The sequence below is a fragment of the Etheostoma spectabile genome, chromosome 22, assembly GCF_008692095.1.
Source record: "Etheostoma spectabile isolate EspeVRDwgs_2016 chromosome 22, UIUC_Espe_1.0, whole genome shotgun sequence".
NCBI classification, from domain to species: domain Eukaryota; kingdom Metazoa; phylum Chordata; class Actinopteri; order Perciformes; family Percidae; genus Etheostoma; species Etheostoma spectabile.
In genome coordinates this window covers 13,414,692-13,438,242 of record NC_045754.1, presented here as the reverse complement: position 1 = coordinate 13,438,242, position 23,551 = coordinate 13,414,692, and the positions used below count along the sequence as shown (strand labels likewise).

General features: G+C 41.8%; 2 protein-coding genes and 1 long non-coding RNA gene across 9 annotated transcripts in view; 2 read left to right on the top strand and 1 right to left on the bottom strand.

Annotated features, from left to right (window-relative positions):
- ncoa2 (nuclear receptor coactivator 2) overlaps positions 1–16,588 on the top strand; it is a 67,162-nt gene extending 50,574 nt beyond the window's left edge. For 4 of the 7 annotated variants that reach the window (XM_032503510.1, XM_032503508.1, XM_032503506.1 and 1 more), the window contains 11 exons: positions 5,922–6,120; positions 6,298–6,504; positions 7,135–7,341; positions 7,801–7,930; positions 8,159–8,333; positions 8,430–8,726; positions 9,469–9,546; positions 9,727–10,183; positions 11,086–11,263; positions 11,830–12,043; positions 13,304–16,588. In XM_032503510.1, coding sequence (XP_032359401.1) covers positions 5,922–6,120; positions 6,298–6,504; positions 7,135–7,341; positions 7,801–7,930; positions 8,159–8,333; positions 8,430–8,726; positions 9,469–9,546; positions 9,727–10,183; positions 11,086–11,263; positions 11,830–12,043; positions 13,304–13,315 — 2,154 coding nt within the window. In that variant the 3' untranslated portion in view covers positions 13,316–16,588. Of the gene's footprint in view, positions 1–5,921; positions 6,121–6,297; positions 6,505–7,134; positions 7,342–7,800; positions 7,931–8,154; positions 8,334–8,429; positions 8,727–9,468; positions 9,547–9,726; positions 10,184–11,085; positions 11,264–11,829; positions 12,044–13,303 lie in introns of all 7 variants that reach the window. The other 3 variants (XM_032503511.1, XM_032503509.1, XM_032503512.1) reach the window with 3 other exon arrangements.
- Positions 2–9,081, bottom strand: LOC116672007 (uncharacterized). The gene is made up of 3 exons (XR_004327442.1): positions 9,071–9,081; positions 7,760–7,763; positions 2–100 (listed from the first exon to the last, which is right to left on the bottom strand). It is a non-coding gene; the product is annotated as an uncharacterized LOC116672007 (long non-coding RNA).
- Positions 16,589–18,568: 1,980 nt separating the features above from the next.
- Positions 18,569–23,521, top strand: prdm14 (PR domain containing 14). Its single transcript, XM_032503513.1, has 8 exons — positions 18,569–19,234; positions 19,529–19,582; positions 19,691–19,851; positions 19,951–20,221; positions 20,322–20,524; positions 20,996–21,097; positions 22,089–22,308; positions 23,006–23,521. The coding sequence occupies exons 1-8, from the start codon at positions 18,610–18,612 to the stop codon at positions 23,167–23,169; spliced, it is 1,800 nt and encodes a 599-aa protein (XP_032359404.1). The 5' UTR covers positions 18,569–18,609; the 3' UTR covers positions 23,170–23,521.
- The last annotated feature ends 30 nt before the right edge of the window (positions 23,522–23,551 follow it).

The following is a 23,551-nucleotide window of genomic DNA, read 5'->3' as shown; positions in this document are numbered from 1 at the left end:
ATTGTGATTTGATAGTATTGAGTTTTGTGATTTTCTTTTCCTCCTTTAACTAAAAGAAAAGTTGAATAGTACACTTCTAGAGATGATATATCATGAGACACTTCTAAAAAAGTAATTGTTTTTAGTCAGTCTAACATTTATTTCATCTGTAAAGAAGTACAAAACATGTATTTTCTGCTTTCACTCTGTTTTGCTTGAAACAGAAATGATTTACTCGCCGTCGCGGTGCAATATAAACAAAATATTTAGGTGGATCAATGGTTAATAAAAAAAATAATAATTCTAGGAAAAAGAATCAGTTTTGAAAATTGTTGAAAAAAAAGTCACAATACATGCAAAAATTGATTTATTTTTTTTCACCCCTAAAAGCAACTACTTGTGTGTCTTACTGTTTGAAAAATAGTTTGTTTACTGCTTCATTTCCATGTTTTAAATGATGAAAGAACTAGAGCTGCCCTAAAACTGATTTTATAACCTCCTCTTTAGCTCATTGCGAAACCTAAAACTTTTTTTCCCTGTACTGCTCCACTTGCCTCCCCTCTCTGTCTGAGCGTTAATCTGGGTTAGGTAGCAGATGTTGGCTTCTCCAAGTCCCATGTCCACACAGGATGCTACAGCTAAACACACAAATGGTCTGGCAGTGTAGAGGTCAGACAGACCGAACGTTTGTAGCATACATACAATCTCATTCAGATTTACAGTCTCGTAATATACACTTAAGACACCATGCATGTTTTTTTTATTATACACATGTATAAACACATCTGGTCCGTTCACTGCCTATGCGTTGGCAGCCCAATCTGAGGGAAGCAATCTGCCAGCTTCAAACAACCCCTGTGGTTCTCCAGTCATTTGATCCTGGTTGAGTTTGGCCAGAATCCTCAGGTTTGGCACAGCGCTCTGGTCAGGCCTGGCACTGAAAGAGAGAAGAGGAGGAAAGAGTAAAAGGGAGTGAGCAAGGAGAGTGTTGCTGGTAAATCTCTAGGTTTTAGCTTGCTGATTCTAAAGCAGGAAAGAAAACCACTGTTTGGTGAGACTCATAACCTTTTGTACAGGAAACCTGTGTAAGTTCAAGACACAAGTCTAGCAAAATAGTTCTATTGAACACACCACTGATAAACCATAGAATTACACAAAAGTACATGAATGCTCCTGTACACTTGGCTGTCTCTATTTTTCTCATAACCTCCCTCTTCGTAGACCAGTCAGTAGTCTAGGTGACATTTATACCATTTCATTGTCAATAACATTAAACAAAAGTCACATGTTTTGTAAAAATTACCCTGTTGGTCTGGAGAAGTGTGCGAACACCAATGTGTTGGTCTTAAAGGGATTGCTTTCTTATTGTTTTCATCCTTCTTTGTGGCACATTACTATAGAAACTGTGTGGTTTTCCCACGCAGACAAAGAGGCAGTGGTACAGAATGTCAGCTAACTATGCAAGCTAGTAGTGTGTATGTACAGTATCTGCTCGGCCACTTGGGTACACATGTGAAGAAGAGGAAAAGGTGATTGGAGGGATAATAAAAGATGCTGTTGAACCGAACAAAGAAGGAGAGATGAGAGAGGTGTAGATACCCCCAGGAGAGCCCAGCCTCGGCAGGCAGAGTGAAAATGATGAGCCATATGCTCCTGCATGTCCTCTCTGCTACCATGGAGATAGAGGGGAGAGGGAGTGGTGTGTTGGTAGAACAAGCAGTGTACCAGAAACAATAGAGGGAAATGGAAATTGAGAAAAATAGAGGTTTAACATTTAAGTCTTGATACTGAAGGCTTTATTTTCTAGAAGTGGCTAGTGTACCACACACAAACAAAATTACATGTCATATTAAATTGGTTCATTTCTGCCTTGTGTTGACAGTACAAATAAAATGGATTGAATCTAGGTTTGTCAGTTTGATGGTGATTAAAGCGCTCAGAGCTTCAGACAGGGATGGTGCTTAGAGCCATTATATGTGTGTGAGTGGTTTTCTGTTTCTTACTGGTGAATTGCTGCTCGGCCATGTGTGAAAGCTGACTGTACTAGTTAAAAAGTCCACTCATCCTTCTCTCTACTATCCTCACCCACTGTTTTCTTGCAGCTTCCCCCCCCTCAAACCCCCCTCCTTCCTGCTCTCTCCTCCTCATGATTGTTTGAGGGCTGAATTATTGATGGCTGGAGCAGAGCTAAATGGGAAATCAGAGCAGAGCTCCGTAGTAGTGGCTCAGCTAATGGCTGAAGGAACTATGGGTATGGTCATTTAGCCCTATGTCCCATTGGGAGGCAGGATTATTTGTGTGTTTTACATGTGTGTGCTTCTGTGGTTATTGCACAAATTGTCATGTAAACATACAGTCTGCTGAAGCTGAACCTATTTCCACATCAGTAGTATTCTTAGTTTAATGCATGTTACTAATTTAGTTCATGTTTCTATTTCTCTTTAATGTACACTGTATTATGACTCCACACAAAGTGTATATTCCTCTTCTTTATAACATCAACAAAAACAGTAAAATTAAGCAGTCATCAGTAATATTATAGGATCTGTTAACTGTGGTATCATGAGTTGTTTATTGCTTTTGGCATTTGAAATCACTGCAGCTCAGCTCAATATTGAGTATTTCTTTTATAAAAAGTATGCCAGATGAGGGTCACAATAGATAGTGCTCCTCAATAACCCTGAATATAAGTAAGCAGGTAAAGAAATAAATGCATTTATCTCATCCAATACAGTATGATCTTCTGTTTTAATTAGTAGTTTCTCCTGGCCCAAATACTTCAGCTAAGAGATGAAATGAGAAACTGCATGACAAAACATGTTCTTTCCATTGGTGCTCACTCACAGGCAAATATACCTACTGTATCAGACCTCACGTAGGTCCTTTTGTACAGTATGTCAAGAGTTTTCCAAAACTGGTGAGCCAGAAGTCCCCTAAAAGACGAGGGACGGAGTATTTCAGTGTGATTAAAATAATTACTCCCATCATTACTTGAGAGCGTGTTGCTGGATGTAGTGGTGAATATGTGACCATTAAAATACCAGATTTCTTGGAATTCTAATTACCAGTCCTGCAATAAAACATAATCCTCCATTGTGTTATATATATAAAATAATTTGCTGTGTTTATCAATGGAAATTGTCCAGTTCAATCCCTCAAGATAGCCCACACAAATAAGTAATTCCAAATTATGCAATAAGATTTATCTCATAATAAATACCATCAACAAAGAAGAAACACATACTCATGACTAACTCTCCCAACATGGCAGTTAACTTCAAATTTTGAGGTACATAAGTATTGCAGGTAATGTTGCAGTCATCCTTGTGACTTTAAAAATTGCCATTTCAGCTCTTTCAGAATGCAGATAGATTTTGACCAACATGATTTTGGGGTGAAATGGCTTTTCCTTTTGCCCTACTTGACAGTGGCAGTTTTGCTTTACCCACCCTTATTCTCAGTTACCTTTCCTATAAAATGGCATGGGACATGTTACAGAGGCACAATGCTCCTACTTCTCTGAGATCCACATTGACATTAGGGCATGTACTCTATGTGAAATTTGGATCAAAAGGTTGTATCACATGATTAGCAACTCGCTCAATTACAGCCGTGATCGGTTCAAGTTGATAGATTCAAGTCAAATTGTAAGAACACACATTTATCAGAGCCTCATCTCCACTCATTAAGAATGCTGTGAGAAAATCAGCCTCTTCAGTTCCTAAGCACGCAACTGTGCGGAGCATTTTCAAAGTACATGATTGTACTTTTTGTATTGTATTTGTATTCTTTAAATTTAGCATGTGACCACAATTAAAGGTGACCAAATAAAGCTTTGGTTTCTCAAACTCGTTTTTTCAACTAGGTAAGGATTCTTAACAATTTGTGGGCATAAATGAATAGATCATGTCTGAAGCCAAAAACACACAGGGTTTTTGAATGTGCACGTGTACCCTTAAACAAACCGCATCTTGTACAACATGTATCTGTTCTTCCACTGTGAGTACCGTTCGAACGTCAAGAACATTACAAATTTTGGGACATGGCTTAAGACAAAATATTTGATAATGGTCATTTGGCCTTACAGATCCCTGCAGTTTGAGCCAAATACAGTATACCAGCCTGTAATGCAGAAAAGAAAGACATGGATTGCCATGCATGCACTGACATGCATTAAAAGAAGAGTAACAGGGATTGATAGAAATAGGACCCATTAAGGATATAAGCAACTAGAGAAGATGAGAGAAAGAAAGTGGGAGGAGGAAAAGAGCAAACTGAGAGCATACAGGAGCATTACATCATTCCTGACCTCATTAGGGCTTCTCTCTCTCCCACAACTGCCGCTAACCCCCCCAACCCCCCACCCACCCACCCCAGCACACACACACACACCCACCTCTCGCTTTGCTACTCTCTAAAGCTCTCCCACATCTTACAATAAAGCATATGCAGTCTGAACACAATGAGCACTTAAGATAATAATTATATCAGGTGTTTTTGGCAGCCTTGTAATCTTTAGTAGCATTTACATGGTTAACAGATACATGTCATTGTCTAGAACAGTGAAATACAACATTGAAACAGTGGCTGGTGTGCTGTTTTTCTGCTGTACAGTATGTCACGATCAGGAGCTGTCAGTGATTCCAAGTGCGCTGCACTCTCGTGGCCAGTCCCAGCCAGTGCAACTTATTTACCTAAAGTCCCTCAGGCCTCTCTAAGAAGCAATATGATCACCTATGTTGGTGTTGGTCTGTCCTAAAATTAAATTCAATACGGTAATGCTGCAATTAATTTTAACTAAAGTTAATAATGTTACACTTTCAGTGTAGTGTTTTTTAGGCTGTAGATTGTTGAGGTGTTGTATCGGACTGCATTTTGTAGTGTTTCTATAATTTTGAGAAAAATCGATAGGTCTACAGAGGAGGAGACAGCGCCCTTGTCGTAAAACAAAAAACCAAGAGCTGTTTCCAAGATATTTATCTTTCATTATCATAGCAATTCTTCAGTTCACCAAGTGAAAGCATATTCCAGCACGGCCTTTTAAGATGCTTGTGTGAAAAACTAAACAAAAATGCGCCAGATAGTCCAAAGCCCAGCTATGTATGAATGAAGTTTTGGGCTGTATTTGGCAGACTCAGGCCAGCTGTTTACAGTAGGGGGGCAGAGAGCAGTTCAAACTAATGCTGGGCTATATATTGATATTATATCAATATTGTGATATAAGACTTTTTAGACTGTTCTAGCTGTTCTGTTATTTGACTTTACCCACTTAGTCATTATAGTCACATTATTAATTAGTATTGAATCTTGTTGTGCAAATATTTTGTGAAAGCACCAAGTAAACCCTACAATGTTATTGAGGTACTTGGTTTAAAATATTGAGATATTTGATTTTCTCCATACGACTCAGCCCTAGTTCAAACTTTGGCACCAACCAAACTCCTGCCGCCGCATGCTGCTTTCCCATGTTACTCAGTAGAAAGCTGCTTCAGTAGCCACATCCTTTCTGTGTTTTTCTCTTTATGGGGATAAAAAATAGCATTCAAATAAATTGTGGACTTTAAAAAAGGGGGGATGTTGTGTGTTTTGAAAACACCAGCCGGTAAACAAGGAGTAGTATGTGTCTGATATACTAAGTCAAAGTGAAGTGTGGCCTAGATTTGATAGAAAGTGGTCCATTTTTTCCCGGGGTTACTGCTGTATTATAAACAAGGCCGACCCTGCTGTTCCCATCTCCCAGATAACAACTCCTCATGTGTTGGAGTGTTTACAGACCAAGTGTGCTGTTGGTAAATGTGTATGCCTTTCACATGTATGTTTGTGTTTGTGTGTCTGCAGGTGAAGCAGCAATTGTTCTCTAAATGGAGGCCTAAGTGGTTCATCTGTTTTTCATTCTTCTTGTTTTCACCCTTTCCCTTTTTGTCTCTCTATGTTCTCTCTAGTCATCAGAGCTGGATGACATCCTTAACGACCTACAGAATGCTCAGCCGCAGCTCTTCTGTGAGCCACGGCCTGTTTCATTGCCCAGTCCCATGGACAAACAGAACATCATCAATGACATCCTGCAGATGTCCGAGACTAATCCTACCATGGCAGCGCAGCAGCAACACAGGGGCATCGGGACGGGCATGGGCCCAACAAGTGAGTCTCACTTACTTGGAAGATCTCATGATATTAAAACTTTAGAGTGTTCAGAAAATACTCCCATCATGAAGTCATACAATTCTAAATATGTAGCTATTACACAGTTTTAACTATTTCATTACTGACTTTTTCATGTTGCAAATTTGGCTAAAACCCATTTATTCCGGCCTTCAGACTTTGCGAGTGTCCGACCAGGCCAACCAGGCAGGGGTCTGCCTGTCAGGAGCGTGTCTCTGGACATGAATGTGTCCCCCCAGCAGTCCTCATTACAGTACCCCATAAGGGCCACTAGCCCTTACACTCTTATGCAGCAGCAACAGCAGCAAGGAATGGTGGGAAGTCACGGCATGATGGCTAACCAAGTCGGTATGGTGAACACAGGTGAGTGTGACAGTCGGGCTTTTGTGTTTACAGTAGTGCCAGAATGAAATTAGCCATTAAACCAGTGTCTCTTCAAACAATGATGCATGCTCTAATTTAGTTGTGTACATTGAATGAAAATGAGTTCATGGGAATGTGTGGGAAACCAATGTTCAGTAACATACAATTATCTACAAACTTGTTAAAAAACACTAAAAGTCAACTAAGAAATACATTTATTTTCTGATATGTGATTCCTACTTGGCAATATTACAACGGCAAAACCAAGTGAATAAAACATGATTACGTCCCTTTTAAATGATTTTGTTAACAGTGCTGCTTTCAAAATTTGAAATAGGAAAGACCTTTTTTCCCCTGTATCTCTGTCTCTCTCTCTCTCAGCCTGTGTCATATCACGGTAGAGTGACTCACTTCCTGTGACAGGAAATTTTCAGTCACCCACACTGGCAGAAAGTTTCTGTCACTGTCATTTCCACATATAAGCAGTCCTCACACATCCCCCGTACAACATAGACGGCTTTCCCCCTTTATATTACACCATTGCATCATAGGGACAGAGGACATTACTGAAGTCTGTCTTGAGGCATTTCTCATTGTGTCTTGTCTTCATTTGTGTGTTTGCTTCACTAGGACTGATGGCTCCTGGTGGTCCACGGCCAGGCATGCAGCAGCAGCAGGAGGGCTGGGTGGGTTCAGCCTCTGCGCCTCCTTTGGGAGCACCTGGCCCTGGGCAGCAAGGTCATATGCAGGGCCGGATGGGGCTGAATGGTGTTCCCATGAGGCCCAACAGCCAGCCAGGCCCCCGACAGATGCTCCATTCCCCAATGATGGCCAATGGTGAGAGCCCAGTATGCCCGAAAAACAAGTTACATAGAGTTTTAAAATTGGAAACTAAATGACAGTATAACATTATATAGTACATTCCAGATTGATCCATGACCTCAAAGCCCCCGTTTATGCATCTAACCTGTCTCCCTAATTTAACAGGTGCTAAAGCATTTTAATACACAAACCTGATGAAAGACATTTATAGATTCACTTTTACTGAATTATCTGTCCCTTTTAAATTGTTTTGATTTTGCTATTGTTTTTGAGTGTTTAAGGTTGCCACCAAGTGGCTAATCATAGTACAGCACTCAAGAATGAATGTAATATCTAACCGGGCTCTGTGTGTTGGTTGTTCTGGGTTAAAGAGAATATTGACCATCATCTAGGCATCTATTGTTTTCCTCAAAATTGACTGTCTACGGTCTACTATCCTACCTTAATCTGTTTTGTTTTTTTCCCCCTGTTTAGCCCAACCTGATATGGATATTGGTATGGTCAGCCACCATTACTCCCAACAACAGGCTCCGCCCAACCAGACAGCCCCCTGGCCAGACAGCATGATGCCCATCGACCAGACAGCTTTTGTTAACCAGACCAGGTAACATCCTCACATGCAAATTACCATTACATGTTATTAATGATGCCAAAAAGTCTTACTGGTCTCACTACTCAAGATTATTATTCCTCTAGTTATCAGTCTTCCTCATGAGTATTTTTGTTGTAATTAGATTGCTGGTCTCAGTTTTCTATGGTTTACACTGAGAAAATAAAATCTTTTCAATATATATAAATAAATCTTTATGTTCTCCGTCTCCTCTCTGCCCAGGCCGGTGCACTCTGTGCCTCAGGATGAATTACTTTGTAGTACGGGGCACGGCTCTGGTGATGGCAGTGCAGTAGATGAGGGGGCTCTGATGTCCCAGCTGTACACTGCATTAAAAGATTTTGATGGCCTGGAGGAGATTGATCGTGCTCTGGGGATCCCTGCTCTGGTAGAACAAGTGAGATTACCATGACATTTTGTGTTCTTAGTGACTTTTTATGATTATTTCTTATGGCTCTATATTGTTATCTGTTTCTGTGGCTGCCTGTTTCAGAACCAATCACTGGAGCCGGACCAGTTCTCCCAGGACCCCTCCATGATGATAGACCAAAAGCCCCCCATGTATACACAGCAATTTGGTCCCCCACAATCCCACATGACCCAACGGGGCTACTCTGGTGCCCCCATGCAAGAACCAGGTTTTCACCCCATGGCTGGCCAGATAGGTCCACGCCCGGGTTACCCCATGATGAGGATGCAGGCCCGGCCGGGTCTGAGGCCAGCTGGGGTCGTCCCAAACCAGCCCAACGCACTACGACTACAGCTCCAGCACCGGCTACAGTCACAGCAGGTACATGTGTAACTAGACTGGCATGACACTGCTGGAAGGGATCCTGTCCATTTAGTTTTTCATTCTTTCTGATGTAACCACGCTGTTTAGTCAGTAGCTGTGTGACTAAACATGCAGATGGGAGTTGTGTAATTATCCTTGAGGTTGACATTTTGGCAAGTCGTCTGTGCACACAAGGAATAGTTGCGACATTTAGGTCCGCCAGCCATCTGCTGGTCTTTCATGGCATTTACTTGAATATGCGAATGCATAAACAGTGGGGTGATCAGGCTTTTGCAGTTGTTGCCCCAAGTTACCCCCTGATATTCACACTATTACAGATGTATCTCTTTTTAGGTCCAAACTCAAAACATATCTGTTTAGTCTGGCTTTCAATACGTAGCAGTGGTGTGACAATGTCATTCTTCTGTTTCTTTGTAACCTTTTCTGATTTTACTGTTTTCTATGTTCATTCTTTCTATTGGATGATATGTGTTTTTCCTCTCTTGGTTCCTGATGTAAATTAGTTTGGATACCTGCTGATTAATGTAAAGTGCTATATAAATACATTTTGATTGATTGATTGATTAAATATCATTTCACTCTACATGGTCAAATGTAGGATACTTCTTGTGTTGATAGTTTTTTGTTTTTATTCTTTCACTATTCGCTAGCTGGAGCGCTGCTTCTTTAAGCATTTCAAAGATTTTTCCAATTCACTGGTGTTTGTCTTAACCTAATCTTCTGTCTCTTGTCCCACCAGAACCGTCAGCCAATGATGACTCAGATGAGTAGTGTGTCAAATGTGAACCTACCTCTTAGAGCCAGTGCTCCAAACCAGGTAGCTCACTGCACCATCACATAATCTGTCTGCACAGACATGTTGTTATGACTATAGGTAGTGTTTGGATTGTTGGTGGCTTTGAGTAAATTTAGTGTTTGTTGTGTTATAGAGGCACAAGTAGATGTTTTGTTTTTAGTGTCCCTTTATTCTTACACATTGTTCCCCTCCAACCTCTAGGGGACCATCAATGCTCAGATGCTGGCACAGCGTCAGCGGGAGCTGCTGAGTAATCACCTGAGACAGAGGCAGCAGCAGGCCCAGCAGGTCCAGCAGCAAAGGAGCATGGCCATGAGGGCCCAGGGCCTCAACCTGTCTCCCAACATGGCTGCCGGAGGCATGAGTAACCCGCGCATCCCCCAGGCCAACCCACAGCAGTTCCCCTACCCGCCCAGCTACGGTACCAGTACAGGCCTGGCCTCGCCACCTCCCCCTACCAGCCCCTTCTCCTCCCCTCTTTCCCCGAGCCTGCCGTCTCTCCCCCCCAACCCTCAGCTCCATATGCATGGCACCTCCTCCTCCTCCACCTCCTCCTCCTCCCAGATGATGATGGGAAACACAAACATGATGGGCGGACAGTACGGGGCAGTACTCAGCCCCCAAATGCAGCACAGTGCCTTTCAGTTTCCCAACTCAGGTACTGCTCCCACACATCAGCCTACGACACACTTCACCTCACAATCTGTGTGTGTGTGTGTGTGTGTGTGTGTGTGTGTGTGTGTATGCCATTGTGTGTGCTGATGTGACTCTTTTGCACAGCATCACATGCTTTTTAGCAGCGGCAATCATTTGGTTTGTAGTGTTTTGTACTGATGACCGCATTAGTCAGCTGCCATTGAATGATCCAAGTCATGCTACATAATTTAATCCTCAATTGTTTTTCTTTTTTACATACAAGAAGTTGTCAGGAAGTATGATTATATGTCTCATTGTTTTGTACACTGTCCAAAATGGTGTCCTGGCTATACACTCTTGCTCCACCAGAGGGCACCACAAGCACAATAATCAAAGCCTAACTGAGGATACAAGCTGACACCATACTCTTAAAACTGTGAGCTGGCAGAGCAATAATCACCGCTGTACCTGTTGGTCTGACAGCGTTGCGTGTAATCTGGACCCAATCTGATAATCTAGTATAACACTGATGCTTGAGTTGTATGATGACATGTTTGATTAATCCCGCACTCCTTAATCTGATTCTGGCCCGTGGGTTCGTACAGAGCGAGACACTACTTCTATCTTCCCTTTTCTCCTAAGCCATCTCCTCCTTCCCTTTCTGCCTAGTTCCTTGCCTGTCCACTGCTTACATGCATGTAGGAAAAGTGAACTGCCTGTCAACACTCCTGAATGCAGACTGGAATGAACAGTCTTCAGTCACACTAATCATCATGTTTGCTCAGTTGCTCATTCTCTGCCAAATTGTTCATCTTTGTGTGGCATGGTTGTATAAATTACATGGAATGTTAACATTTACTCCCCTCCTCGACTTGGTACGTTGGTTTTTAGTCAAGTTGACCTATCTTGATGCATCCACCACAGGTATGAGCCAACAGGCAGACGGAGGCTTTGGAGGTCCCGGCACACCACAGAGCCCCCTACTTTCTCCTCGCATGGCCCACACCCAGTCCCCAATGATGCAGCAGGGCCAAGGAAATCCTGGTTTCCAGGGCTCCCCTGACATGAACGGCTGGCCACAGGGCAACATGGGAGGCAACAGGTAAAGATGGATAGAACTTCCTCCCCAATTAACCCTTAATGCCTTATTAGACTCTTGGATTCAGTGCAACTTTCTCTTACCAAGGATATTAATATCTCTGATAATCATTGCAGCTATATATCCATAATTTGTTCTCGAGATCCTAGAAAGAATCGTCACGTTTTTCATGTTTCTTCAGCATCAAAATAATTGTAAAGAACAGTCTGTTCATGAGTGAAGTGCAAACAAGAACTGCTTATAGCTAATGAAATGTAATAAAAAAATGGGGCTTATGTTGAAGCTACAACTTACTGTTTGAGTCACTAGTCTGGTTCATCGGCTGTACATTGCTGGGATATCACTGCTATCTCACTATCTATTTTGCAAGGCCCCTGTTGCTGTATCCGGGGCTTAGCACCGCCCAGGACGGTTGTGAAATACAAGCCAGACTTTTTTTTCCCCCTCTATACCAGAATAGATATGTGGCGGAGCCAGACAATACTCCAGTGCTGACAGGTCTGGCAATGCGAGACTACTTACTCACTAACTCAATGCCAACTTTTTTTCTTTCTATCCCCTCTCCCCAGTATGTTCTCACAGCAGCAAGCATCACCACAGTTCACCCAGCAGAGTAACAGCAACATGTACAACGGCAATGGCATGAACCTCAACAATGTCTCCATGGCCAGCAACATGGCAACCAGCAGCATGAACAACATGGGCCAGATGGCCGGACAGATGAGTGTCACATCCATGGCCTCAGGGCCGTCACCCGGCTTGCCCTCCATGGGGCAAGAACAGGTAAATACAGGGCAGATACTGACACATTAATTCTCTAAATGGGGTCAAAATGAAGACACTTTTGGAAGTGGGAGTAACTAGAATTACATGAAGAATTTTGTTGTTATCAAGTGTTTCACACTTGGGCATCGCTAAGCATGGCCCAACCAAATTAGAGGTTTTGGAGTGGCCCAGTAATATCCTCAGGATGAGCCTTTACATTAGCCCCTTGTGGGAATATATATCGGACACTTTTGAGGTTTAAGCCTTAGAGGTTAACAAAATTGACCTTTTCCAGTTTTACAAAGTAATCTGGGGAACAAGACAAAGATTTGTCTGTCTTTCTCCGCACTCCTGGCTGCCTATGTATGGGTTTGCCTTATCGTAAGACCCTAAGTGTTTGGGTACACTTATTGAACAGCCGTGCTAGTGAATAATTTACTCAGCAGTTTACGTAACTCCTCTAGCTTGAGTTCTGATACTTCACTTGAACTTAGAGGGCAATGATGTAATTAGCAGCAAGCACTTAAGAGCCATACCATTTAGACTATATAAATATTACTGCATGATGTTCAAAGGCAGGCCTTTCTGGACTTCAGTCAAACTGGTTCACTTAACATGGAAAACGTGACTCCTTATGGCACAGATCTGTCAAACCTACATACTCTCTATACACACACAAGCTTAATCAAATTTGATTTGGCGAGATGCCAAGTCGGACTGTCATTTGCTCGATAACTGACCTCAGTCACTCAATGAAAACCAGGTAAAAGTACAAACATTTCCCCTTTTGTCAGCGCTCCATTTTTGGTGAGTATTTAATGCCAACCAATTTAATCTTTCTTCCTTTGTCTCCTCGGTATTGTTAGCTTGGTATGTGAAATGCACTGTTGTTGTCCATGATGCTTTTAAGCCCAATAAAGGGCCATGAATATTTAACCAAGGTGCTGCTGTTTGATTGTCTGCACTTCAGACTGTTGTAACATACCAGTATATCTGTCACTTGATTTATCCTCCTTCCAGGGTTATAGAAATATATTGGCACTTAGATTATTTCAATTATTTACTGTTTGGCCATTAGTGCAGACTTTTGTAATTTACGGACTTGTTTTTGGCTTGATGGTGTTTCCCTAGATGGTTTCTAATTGTTTATAGTCTTTTGCACATGTGGCTGATTTACTCCAGACAAGTTCAAGTTCTGCAAGTTAATGTGTTCTGTTGAATTGTTTATTTATTAAATGCTTTACAAGTTGTTACCTTGTATGTGTTGTTTCCCTACAGAAGTACTGTTGACCCTCATGGAGGTCTTAACCTGAACCTCAGTGATCAGCTGGAGCAAGGAGCGAGTCGGCCCTTTAAAAATTGTACAAACATGTAACCAACCGACTGCCCCTTGGGCCAGCCAGGCTGTGCCCTGACCCCGTATCCCCAGCCCAAGTTTGCCGTCTGTCCCAGCAGGGCCTCCTCGGCAGACCCGGAGAATTCTGGCCCTGAACAGACCCAGGAGAGTGAAGAAGGCTGGGGAAGGATGGTGGATCTCTGTCCAACAAGCCTAACCATTCTGGAGGAGAGCCTCGCGATAAGCCAGTCTGTCTACCTGTCCAGCTGCATTCACCGTAGTGTGACTTACTGTAGGACTCCTGGTGGGGGGCACTGACCTTAGGGGGCAGCAGTGGGTGGGATCCCTTGTTCTGATGAATGTATTCCTCTCAGTGGACAGCGGCCATTTACAATCTCATCTCAAAAATGACGTACACTGATTTTTTTTTTCTTTTTTTCTTTTTCTTCTTTAATGTCCTACCTTGCTCACACATTTGTGACATTTCCACATAGTTCCAAGATGGCAGCAAAGACTCCAAGTTATGTTTAAATTTATGAATGGAGCTCAAACACTTAGCCGGTTTTGCCTTTTTGCTGTTCTTTATTTTATTATTATTTTAGTTGTTGTTTTTTCTTGTTGAGCGTGAGAATTAAGATGTAGAATGAAGATATGGTTGAAGAAACTGATCTTAAAAAACACTGCAGAAGAATGGTTTGAGTGGAATGATGAGTTGTAAGATTAGACTAATTTAGTCAAGAGGTTTATATAGTGTATTAAATTAAGTTTTATTTTTCTGTATAGATTAATTTTAATTATTGTAGATGATACTTTATCCTAGTAGCAACATGAAAAAAAGATTTCTAAAAGTGTGAAAGAGGCACTTTTTATTATTTTAACAGTAATGGTTGTATTCTTTCTGAGAAGATTCTTCTATTAACCTGAATAATGGATTATACTTTGGTCCTGCAGTTTCAGAAGAAGATGTCAAAATCATATATGGTTTTAAAATGAATTACTGAGATTGTACATACCAATAAGTAAAACATTTTTGTTCCTATTTATTTTATTCCTTAGGGTTTGGTTCCCCCATCTGTTCACAACTGCCTCTTGAAGCAGAGCAGGGTGTTTCTTTTTTGTTTTAGGGAGGTGGAGTGGGAGTCTTTATGTTTGGATGTTCTGGTACGATGCAGACGGGTGGGGGTGGGAGGGGTTGTAAGGGGGTGTGCTGTGTATACAGTGTACAGATTAACGCTTGCTTCTCTGCCTTTAGCATAGAACACCACAAAAAAAGGAGAAAAAAAAACAGACAAAATTCAACACAGCCATACAATAACTCAAAAAAAATAACAGAAGTGTGCTTTCTATGTTGTCTGGAGTGAAAAATGCTTCATACAAGCTGCTAGGTGCAAACTGTTCTGGTGTGATGTAAACAAGCAATAACGATTACTTGAGAATCTCTTGGTTGTTTTTTTTAGTTGGTATTTTTTTTTTGTAATTTTTGTACAGTTTCCTGAATAAAAAGGATACATTTTTGCTCCACGTTTGGATGCAGTATTAAACACAGTTTTTTATTGCAGTTTGTACCAAGAAAGTCTACATCTACACACAGTGTTCCCATTAGATTATGCAGCATTGGCTGAGGCCTGGAGAGGGAAGTAGTTTGTGAACCCCTTGTTGACACGCACCCTCTCTGCCTCCAGCCACTCCTCTATAGCAGAGGTCAGAGCTAAGACTGCACGCTTCATGAGACCTGCTCTGACAGACACTTAGCCATATTTTATGACCTCAGGCAGTTCAACTATAAAGTGTTCGGTAATGACATGCTATTCTTGTGCCCCAGTAGGGTTGGGTTTGACCTCACAAGATCTAAAGCAACTCATCTTCTCTAACCTCAAAAGTACATATTCCTCAAAAACAACACTTTTATATCAAACTATTTTAACCCAGGACAAACTTGGAGCAAGCCAAATAATCCTCACTTTTAAATTGGATTTCTGAATTCTACCAGCTTTTATTTTCATAGTGAGAGACAACCTGTTGGTTAGCATGCGTTGAGGCCCACGGAAAATAAGAAAACTATGTCACTTAGCAGGGTCCTAATGTGGATGGTTGCAGCATATCACAGGAAGAATCATTCTGAATGTATTGTCATTAAAGGCCTAAGTTGGTGACTGATGGTGTTTATCTCAACATGTTGACAGGTGGTGGTGTACGCTTACACCATGCTCTTCTCAACGTTTAGATAGAAAGTTGCCCACTGTTGCTTCATTTTGGCTTCTTGTGTAAAGGTAATTTGAAGCTGTAGAGAGTCAACTTTGTGTCGGAAGTCTGCATTAATGTTTTGGTTGTCATCTTTGCAGATGTCCTGCAGTTGTCTTGCTGTAGGCCTACATGAGATCACACTTTTTTTGATAAATGCTGTTTTGATTGTATCATACAGTCGCGCAAACAAGCCTTTTTGAGTCATTTAAAAGAATGATTCACAGCCCTTTGCAAATTTCCAAAGATTGTCAAGATTTTGAAAAGATTTAAAGCCATGTGGTAGCAATGCATTTTTTAGCATTTATAATGAGGACAGGTGCAAATAAATGATTTTGCCCCTAACAAATATTCAGGCTTTTGACCCACTAAACGAAAAATGTTTTTTCTCTTAAACTCATGGTTTTAAAGAACTTGCCCTTTTGTATTGTCTGCCAATTTCTTAGAGCTAAGATGCAACCTTGAAATGCTACAAACCCTAGCATAATGCCTTAGATTTCGTCCGTGTTCTTGTACATTACACCGCTGTCTGTATAAATTTGTATAATGACTTGTGTATAATATTGGTGCATCATAGCTCAACTCAGTTGCTGGAGACTCAGTCCCAGTTGAACTCATCATTGCTCTCTGTTCTGTGTTGGGTTGAAGACTCTTGTTATCCCCCCCCCCCCCCCCCCCCCCCCTTCACTGTTTGTATGGAAAAGATGATACATAGGGATATTGAAGCAATATGTAATATACTATATGGACTTTCTGAAGAAAGCTTACTGTTGTGTTTTCCCAAGATATTTTTTTTTCTTCTGCATTGTTCACAGGAATCACACTGTATACCTGCATCCACCTTTGTACCCCTAGTGTGTGTGAGCGTTTTATGCAAAATTAGATAAAGAGAAGTTAAAACCACAGTTATGCAAGTTGTGAACTAATATGGCTTCGCTGATGCTATTTGCCTTGTAAATAAAGAATTATGTTATTGCAGTATTTAATCGAGTGAGTCTTATTTCTTGAGTAAAATAAAATGTAAGGCCTCCATGCATTGCATTTTCTAATATATAAAAACGCACAAATAAGTAATCTGTATATTTATATAGACTAAAAATAGCAAGTAAAAGATCTAATTTTAAGTTAACATCGAAAATCACTACAGGGTTTAGCGAGTCTTCTTCATGCATTCATTCAATTTAATGTGAATAACCAACAAATGTATAAGTTTATTTAATGTTTTGCCTGTAGCCTAAACTAGCTTGCAATGCCCGTGCCTATGACTTTACAAATAGTATAACTCAACAAGAAAAAGTTGCCCAAAACATAAAACATTAGAATTGGCCAACAAAAGTCAATGACATCCACCAGGTCGGTATAATGTGCGGTCTAAATAGTCGACCGCCAGTTGGATTCATTTTCTTAATGAAGATTGGAGCAGTGAGAGAGATGAAGCTGATAAACGCCTATCTGGATCAGTCTTTTCTCTCTTCCTAATTCACCACATCCAAGTCATAACAACACACATTACACTTCACAGGGGTCCCTCAGATACAATCGCGCGTGTGTGTGTGTGTGTGTGTGTGTGTGTTTTGGAGTACTCATATGGAAATTTTTGGGAACCTCTCTCAATGGGCCTCATTGTAGCAGAGAAAGCAGTGGCGAAGTTAACGGAGTGGGTTGTCCCTATAGAAAATGGATTCCTATGGGACATTGAGATGCATGAGCCGACCAATATTTACTGGCCAATAGGAAGAAGGTGCTGGGAAGCATCTCCAACATCAGACCTGACTGTGTACAGTATGAGGTGCCCTCAGATGACCACCGTAAAGTCAGAGAGAGGTTCCCGCAGCGCACTCTGAAGTTTCGACCTGCTGCGCTACTTTTGCACATTTTGGAGATTTTGGGAGGTTGTTCAAACTGATTTCTGGACATGACTGTGTAACCTCTCTCATTCATTTAACAAGGTAAGCTTCTTTTTCCAATTTACGTTAAACTGCTGCACCTTTATATAGGACATTTCACTCGATGGTAGGCTACTCTCTGAGTTTCTTGTGAATAACTCTTTTATGTGATAGGCCTATTTGTATTTGTATTTTCTTTTTTAAAAACACTAAAAGATTAGTCCGATTTGTTTTTGCATTATTACGCACAAAATGGCACGCTCCTATCTTTAGTCCTTTTAATTTCTCTTCTGCTACATTCTAGTTGAATTTGTCTTGATTATAGCCTAATAATTACTTTTAGTCCATATATTGCTCCCACATTTTCCCTGCTGATACCCTTTTTATGACGGTAATTGCAAAGTCTATAAAAAGCTTCATTAATGATGACCTCTGCTCCGGCCGACTGTTCTTTAATTGGAGTGTCATGACCCTGATTTGTCTCTCTATTTACTGGCTGATTGGTGAATGGTTCCTAAAAACACACACACACACACCTTATTCCAGCCGGTAATTTAAAGTCGCTGATGAACATCTGATGTGTGTCTGGTGTGTGACCTCTCAGCTGGAAATATTGCAAAATCGGCTTTCCAATTTCACTGTGGACTGCTTTTACTTATTATGCAATAGCTGAGTTCAATATTTTCCACTGCAGTAGTCCATATTTGTGTGAGGTTTAATTTTGAAAACGTAAATTCTGGATACGTTGTCGTGGAGCTAAATTTATTAAAAATATTGTTATGTTAATACAACATATGGCTTTAAACATGGTGTCACATGTTCTCAATAACGAATGTACAGTTTATTGTTTTGCTTATTGTATTGAAACTGTCAGGATCTGTAGTTTCCGTCGTATTCAATTAAGGGTTCTTCAATTATTCACAAAGTTTATTTCATTAATTGAACATCTGTTGTGTTAGGGGGAATTACACTGGCTGAATTACCAAACTAAAGGCTTTTAGATTTCTTGCATTAAACTTTTATAACTCCCCCCCACATCCTCTCCCACCCCCTCTTCTCTCTTCCATCCACTGCAGGACACACTACCGTCTCCATTTGAAACTTTGCTTCACCGTGCTGTCATGTCGGTGTCCCTGTCCAGCGTCCCTGTAGTGCTGAAGGACAGGAGCTGCTACCAAGCCGGCATGCTGAAGGCCAGTCCCGCTCGAGGCTTCTACCCTGCCCCTCTCCCCGGCTCCCACCACTACATGGACTTCTTCCCGCGGACTCACAGCCTCCTCCACCCGCTCAAGTCCCTCGGTCGCCTGGTGTCGGACACCCAGGCATCCCTGCCGCTCAACCTGCACGGCGGAGCCCCTCCGTTCCACCACCACGCCTCGGTCCTGCACGAACACATGTTGAGCGCCTCTGGCATGCCCTACCTGAGCCAGATGTTGGCCGGACACCCGCTGTACTCCAAACCAGAAGAGCTGGCGGCTGTGGTTACCGAGCACGCCGCAGGTCCGCTGTCCTCTGACTTCAACAGCCCGGCCAGTGAAAGGTCCTCGTGTGCCTCCTCTTCTGCCAGCTCACCGCCTAAAGAGAGTCTGTTCCGCCTCCGGAGCGCGGACCTCTCGCAAGAAACAACGCGCACGTCTTATAATTTTAGCGAGGATGACTTGTTCATGGTGCTCTACGGCTACTCCGGCAGCCAGGAGCGCAGCGTGGGTCACGCCATATCCGGACTGGCCCTGCCCGAGAAGTCAGGTGAGACCTGGGCCTAAGTTATTGGATGTTCACTTAGATTTAAATGAAAAGGTAAAACTGCATTCTTTGGCATTGGTTTTATTATCACGCAAGAGAAGAAAAAAAATCTCTAGACATGTAGACATTTTTTTCTTCTCGTGAAGATCCGTCTACTATTACTCTTGACTAAATTGCTTATCACTTTTAACAAATAATAATACTACTTAGTCACCCATATCTGCTTAAGTTCCCCCAGAAATCCGAATAACGAACCCAGGAATTGTATTCATTTGTGTTTGTCTTCTTCTTTTTCAGTATCTGACTCTCGCGTTCTCCCACCGGACAAAGAAACACCTGAACTTCCAGAGGGTAAGACCTGCCAACTCTCTTTTCATAAATCTCCTTTTGATTCTGAGTACTTGAATGATCGTGATGGCACTGGCTGAGATTTGACCCTGCTTTGACGCGGTGTTGCAGGGTTGACCATCGTCCGGGCAGTTTGGGGAAACGTCTCACACTGTGGAGTCTTCTCAGACAAAAGCAGCATCCCCAAAGGGACGCGCTTCGGACCTTTCCAAGGGAAAATGGTCAATACCAGCGAGATTAAGACCTACGACGACAACACCCTGATGTGGGAGGTAATGTGTTGCAATTATCCAAAGTCCTGTTCCAAGTTTGGTCTATAAACGATCTGATCTGTTCAACTCTAACCCTAAAACATTATTTTCCTACTTCAGGTGTTTGAAAACGGCCGCTTGAGCCATTTTGTTGACGGCAGGGGAGGCTCAGGGAACTGGATGTCGTTGGTGAAGTGCGCTCGTTTCCCAGAGGAGCAGAACCTAATTGCTGTACAGCTCCAGGATCAGATCTTCTATGAGGCCTGCAAAGAGATCCGGTCAGGACAGGAGCTGCTGGTGTGGTATGGAGACTGCTACATGCAGTTCCTCGGCATCCCTCTCACCCTGAAAGACCACAGAGAGGACAACACCGCGGTTGCTCTCACAGAAGGTCAGAATCGAACCTTGCGTTGCTTTGAGTCTTTACTCAACGCCCCTGTGGTTAGTTTTTACCACCGTGCTAACATGTTTCTTCCCTATATGTTCCCCAGATACTGGTGATGGTTTCAAGTGTGATAGGTGCGGGAAGGTGTTTGCATACAAGTACTACAGAGACAAGCATCTGAAGTACACGCGCTGCGTGGACCAGGGCGACCGGAAGTTCCCCTGTCACCTCTGCAACAGATCTTTCGAGAAGAGAGACAGATTAAGGATCCACATTTTACACGTTCACGAAAAACACAGGCCTCACAAGGTACTGGTATTGTGCGTGTGCATGTGTGTTGCATTTAGTGCAGGGTACCCGTACCGTCCCCATTCTGCAGACCATTACATCACTGCATTTTTGCATCATGTAATAAAGTAGATAGAGCATGCAAAAGTCAATGTGGTGCTGAAAGAACAGCTCCCTATTCAGCATCTCTTAGAATCGGATGCTCTAGGTTTGTATTAGGCCTCCTAAAAAGGCAAGTTATTTTAAGTCTTTTAGTTGTTGGTAACCGTATAGCCTAAATAATCAAAAATGCACAATATCAAAAAAGCTAAGCAAAAACTTAATAAAAACTGTTTATTATGCATAATACTCAACTGAATACAACAAATGGGGATACACTCTTCCACACAAAAAAAATGTAAATTAAGTTTAAGTTAGTTTGACCTCCAAAAAAATATGACAAATTGAAGTGGCTGAATAGGTTTTACTCATTCTAATTTGTCTGATCCGCAGTGCTCAGTGTGCGGAAAGAGTTTCTCCCAGTCGTCCAGTCTCAACAAACACATGCGGGTGCATTCTGGAGAACGGCCATACAAGTGTGTCTACTGCAACAAGGTAAGAAGCCTTTGGTGTTTTCCTTTTCCAACGCATCGTTGCTATATTAGCCTTAGCTATTACATCATGCCACAGTTATGTAAGCATGTGAGTTATGTGGTGACTGTTTACGTTTTACTACTTTTTTTTTAAGATTATTTTTTGGGCACTTTAGGCCTTTAATTTGACAGGACAGTTGAAGATATGAAAGGGGAGAGAGAGGGGGAGCGACATGCAAAGGGCCGCAGGCTGGATTCGAACCCGGGCCGGCTGCGTCGAGGAGTAAACCTCTATACATGGGCACCCGCTCTATCTGGGTGCCCACGTTTTACTACTTTAAAATGAAATATTCTTTAAATAAAAATTATTTAAACTGAAATATTCTTTAAATAAAAATTATTTTAAACCGAAATCCAGTACTTTTTTGAAGTTACATTGTTGTTGTTGAACAGAAGAGCCATGTGCTACGTCTCCTTGTTTCCAGTTGAGACTTAATGGAAGAGTGCCATGAATGTTTTGGTTCTATACGACCTGCAGGCCTTCTACTTCTACTCACTTCTCTTCTTCTACGCATCTTTTAAATCCCACAGCCCGCATTTTAGATCCATTTAGTGCCTCCTCGTTTCACGGTGCATTTGGCGCGAGCCCCTCATTATTGTTTGTCTCGAAGGGCACGCTCCGCGGAGACACTTACATGCTAATTATCGCCAGATGTACACCCACCCTTTTGTCTGCCGAGATTATACTTTTAATTTACGGCCCCGTGGAATGAGCAGAAGCTTTTTGTCTTTTCTTCTCGATATCCTCCCCCTTTTATGCACCCGGAAAAGGTTTTGTTTGACCTAATCCCCTTCTCCTTCTCTAGATAATTTAATTCATTAGCCTACGCCAAAAGACCAGAGGGTTTTGTAGTCATATTTAGAGCTGCGAGGTGTTGCATAAGAACTGTTTAAAATGCAACTGCTAAACTCTTCACCTGCTAAAATGTGTTCATTCCCCCCCCCCCTTCCAGGCCTTCACTGCCTCCAGTATTCTGCGAACACACATCCGCCAGCACTCCGGAGAGCGGCCCTTCAAGTGCAAGCACTGCGGGAAGGCCTTCGCCTCCCACGCCGCCCACGACAGCCACGTCAGGCGGACCCACGCAAAGGACAAGCCCCTTCCCTGCAACCTGTGCGGAGCGTCTTTTCAGAAGGAACGGGAATTTAAATATCACATGGAAAGTCACAAAAGTAGACCTTTTTTTTTTTTTTTAAACAATAATAGGAGTTACGGGCCTAACAGGATCCTCACTGAATTTAGCATTATTATATGGCAGATTCCCCCAAGCTTCTTTTTACCTTTTTATTTTGTGAATATAATTCGAAGTGATGTAAGAAATGCAGGGTAAATAACTAGGCTTAAGTATTTTTTTAAAGATAATTCTTTGGGCATTTTAGACCTTTATTTGACGGGACAGATGAAGACATGAAAGGGGGAATGACATGCAGCAAAGGGCCGAAGAGCGGAGTCGAACCCGGGCCTGTTGCGTCGAAAAGTAAACCTCTATGCATGTGCGCCTGCTCTACCAACTGTGCTATCCGGGCGCCTAGGTTAACGTAATTTAAACAATCGGGTATTAATAGGAATAGAAGTATACCAATTAGAATAATATTACCCCTAAAAGGCAAATCCGTGATAAATGTGTTATTGTCATAAATGTGGGACTCGTGTCTTCAAATGGTGGCAAATGTGTATTAATGAATGCTTTTAAAAACGCAGTTGCTTAGAGGCTACGGTGTTGGTTTCTTCCATAATCCATACTCAGATTGTTGTCATTATTTTATAAATACGGATGAATACATATTTAGGGTTGCATAAAAAAAAAATGTTGCATTGCTTCCGCTTTGAAAACGGCTTATTTTATTGAGCCAATTTCTCGCTCTGCAGACAGGAAAATCTTGGACAGCACAGTTCTTCCGTCTTGTCCAGGGAGTGGATTACAGGAGGACACCGTGTTGAAGGACAATCCCAAAACACAGAAGAACGGTGGACAAAACTTTCCTTACACCGGGTTAACAGTTTTAAATCCAGAATATCGGCCTTGGAACTAGTCTCTCTGAGCTAAACTGAAGCCTGCTGACAAAGAAAACTACTCTAATGGTGTGTAGGATTTTATACGATAGGCTACAAATATCACAAAAGACTACATCTATACAGGAGCAGTTTGGTAATACAATGAGTGATTAATAAATATGGCCTACAATAAGGTAGGATCTCGTGGTTTTTCTTTGTGTAAATGCTGCTTAAGATAGGACAATATGGTGTAATAGGCCCATTTAAATAGGCTTATCATAATTTAAATTGTTGGCAAAAATGTGTCTAAATCTATTTATAATATGTTAAAATGTGTGTTCTGTTTTGTGGCTTAAAGCTTTTACTCTGCAATGATTTTGCATTATTATAACAACGGTTATTATTATTATTATTATTATT

What these genes read in the sequence shown, in the direction of transcription:
- prdm14 (XM_032503513.1), top strand. Translation starts at nt 18,610, where the DNA reads ATGTCGGTGTCCCTGTCCAGCGTCCCTGTAGTGCTGAAGGACAGGAGC. An exon ending in GGCCCTGCCCGAGAAGTCAG is followed by an intron (nt 19,235 to 19,528) that starts GTGAGACCTGGG and finishes CTTCTTTTTCAG; the next exon opens with TATCTGACTCTCGCGTTCTC. An exon ending in ACAACACCCTGATGTGGGAG is followed by an intron (nt 19,852 to 19,950) that starts GTAATGTGTTGC and finishes TTCCTACTTCAG; the next exon opens with GTGTTTGAAAACGGCCGCTT.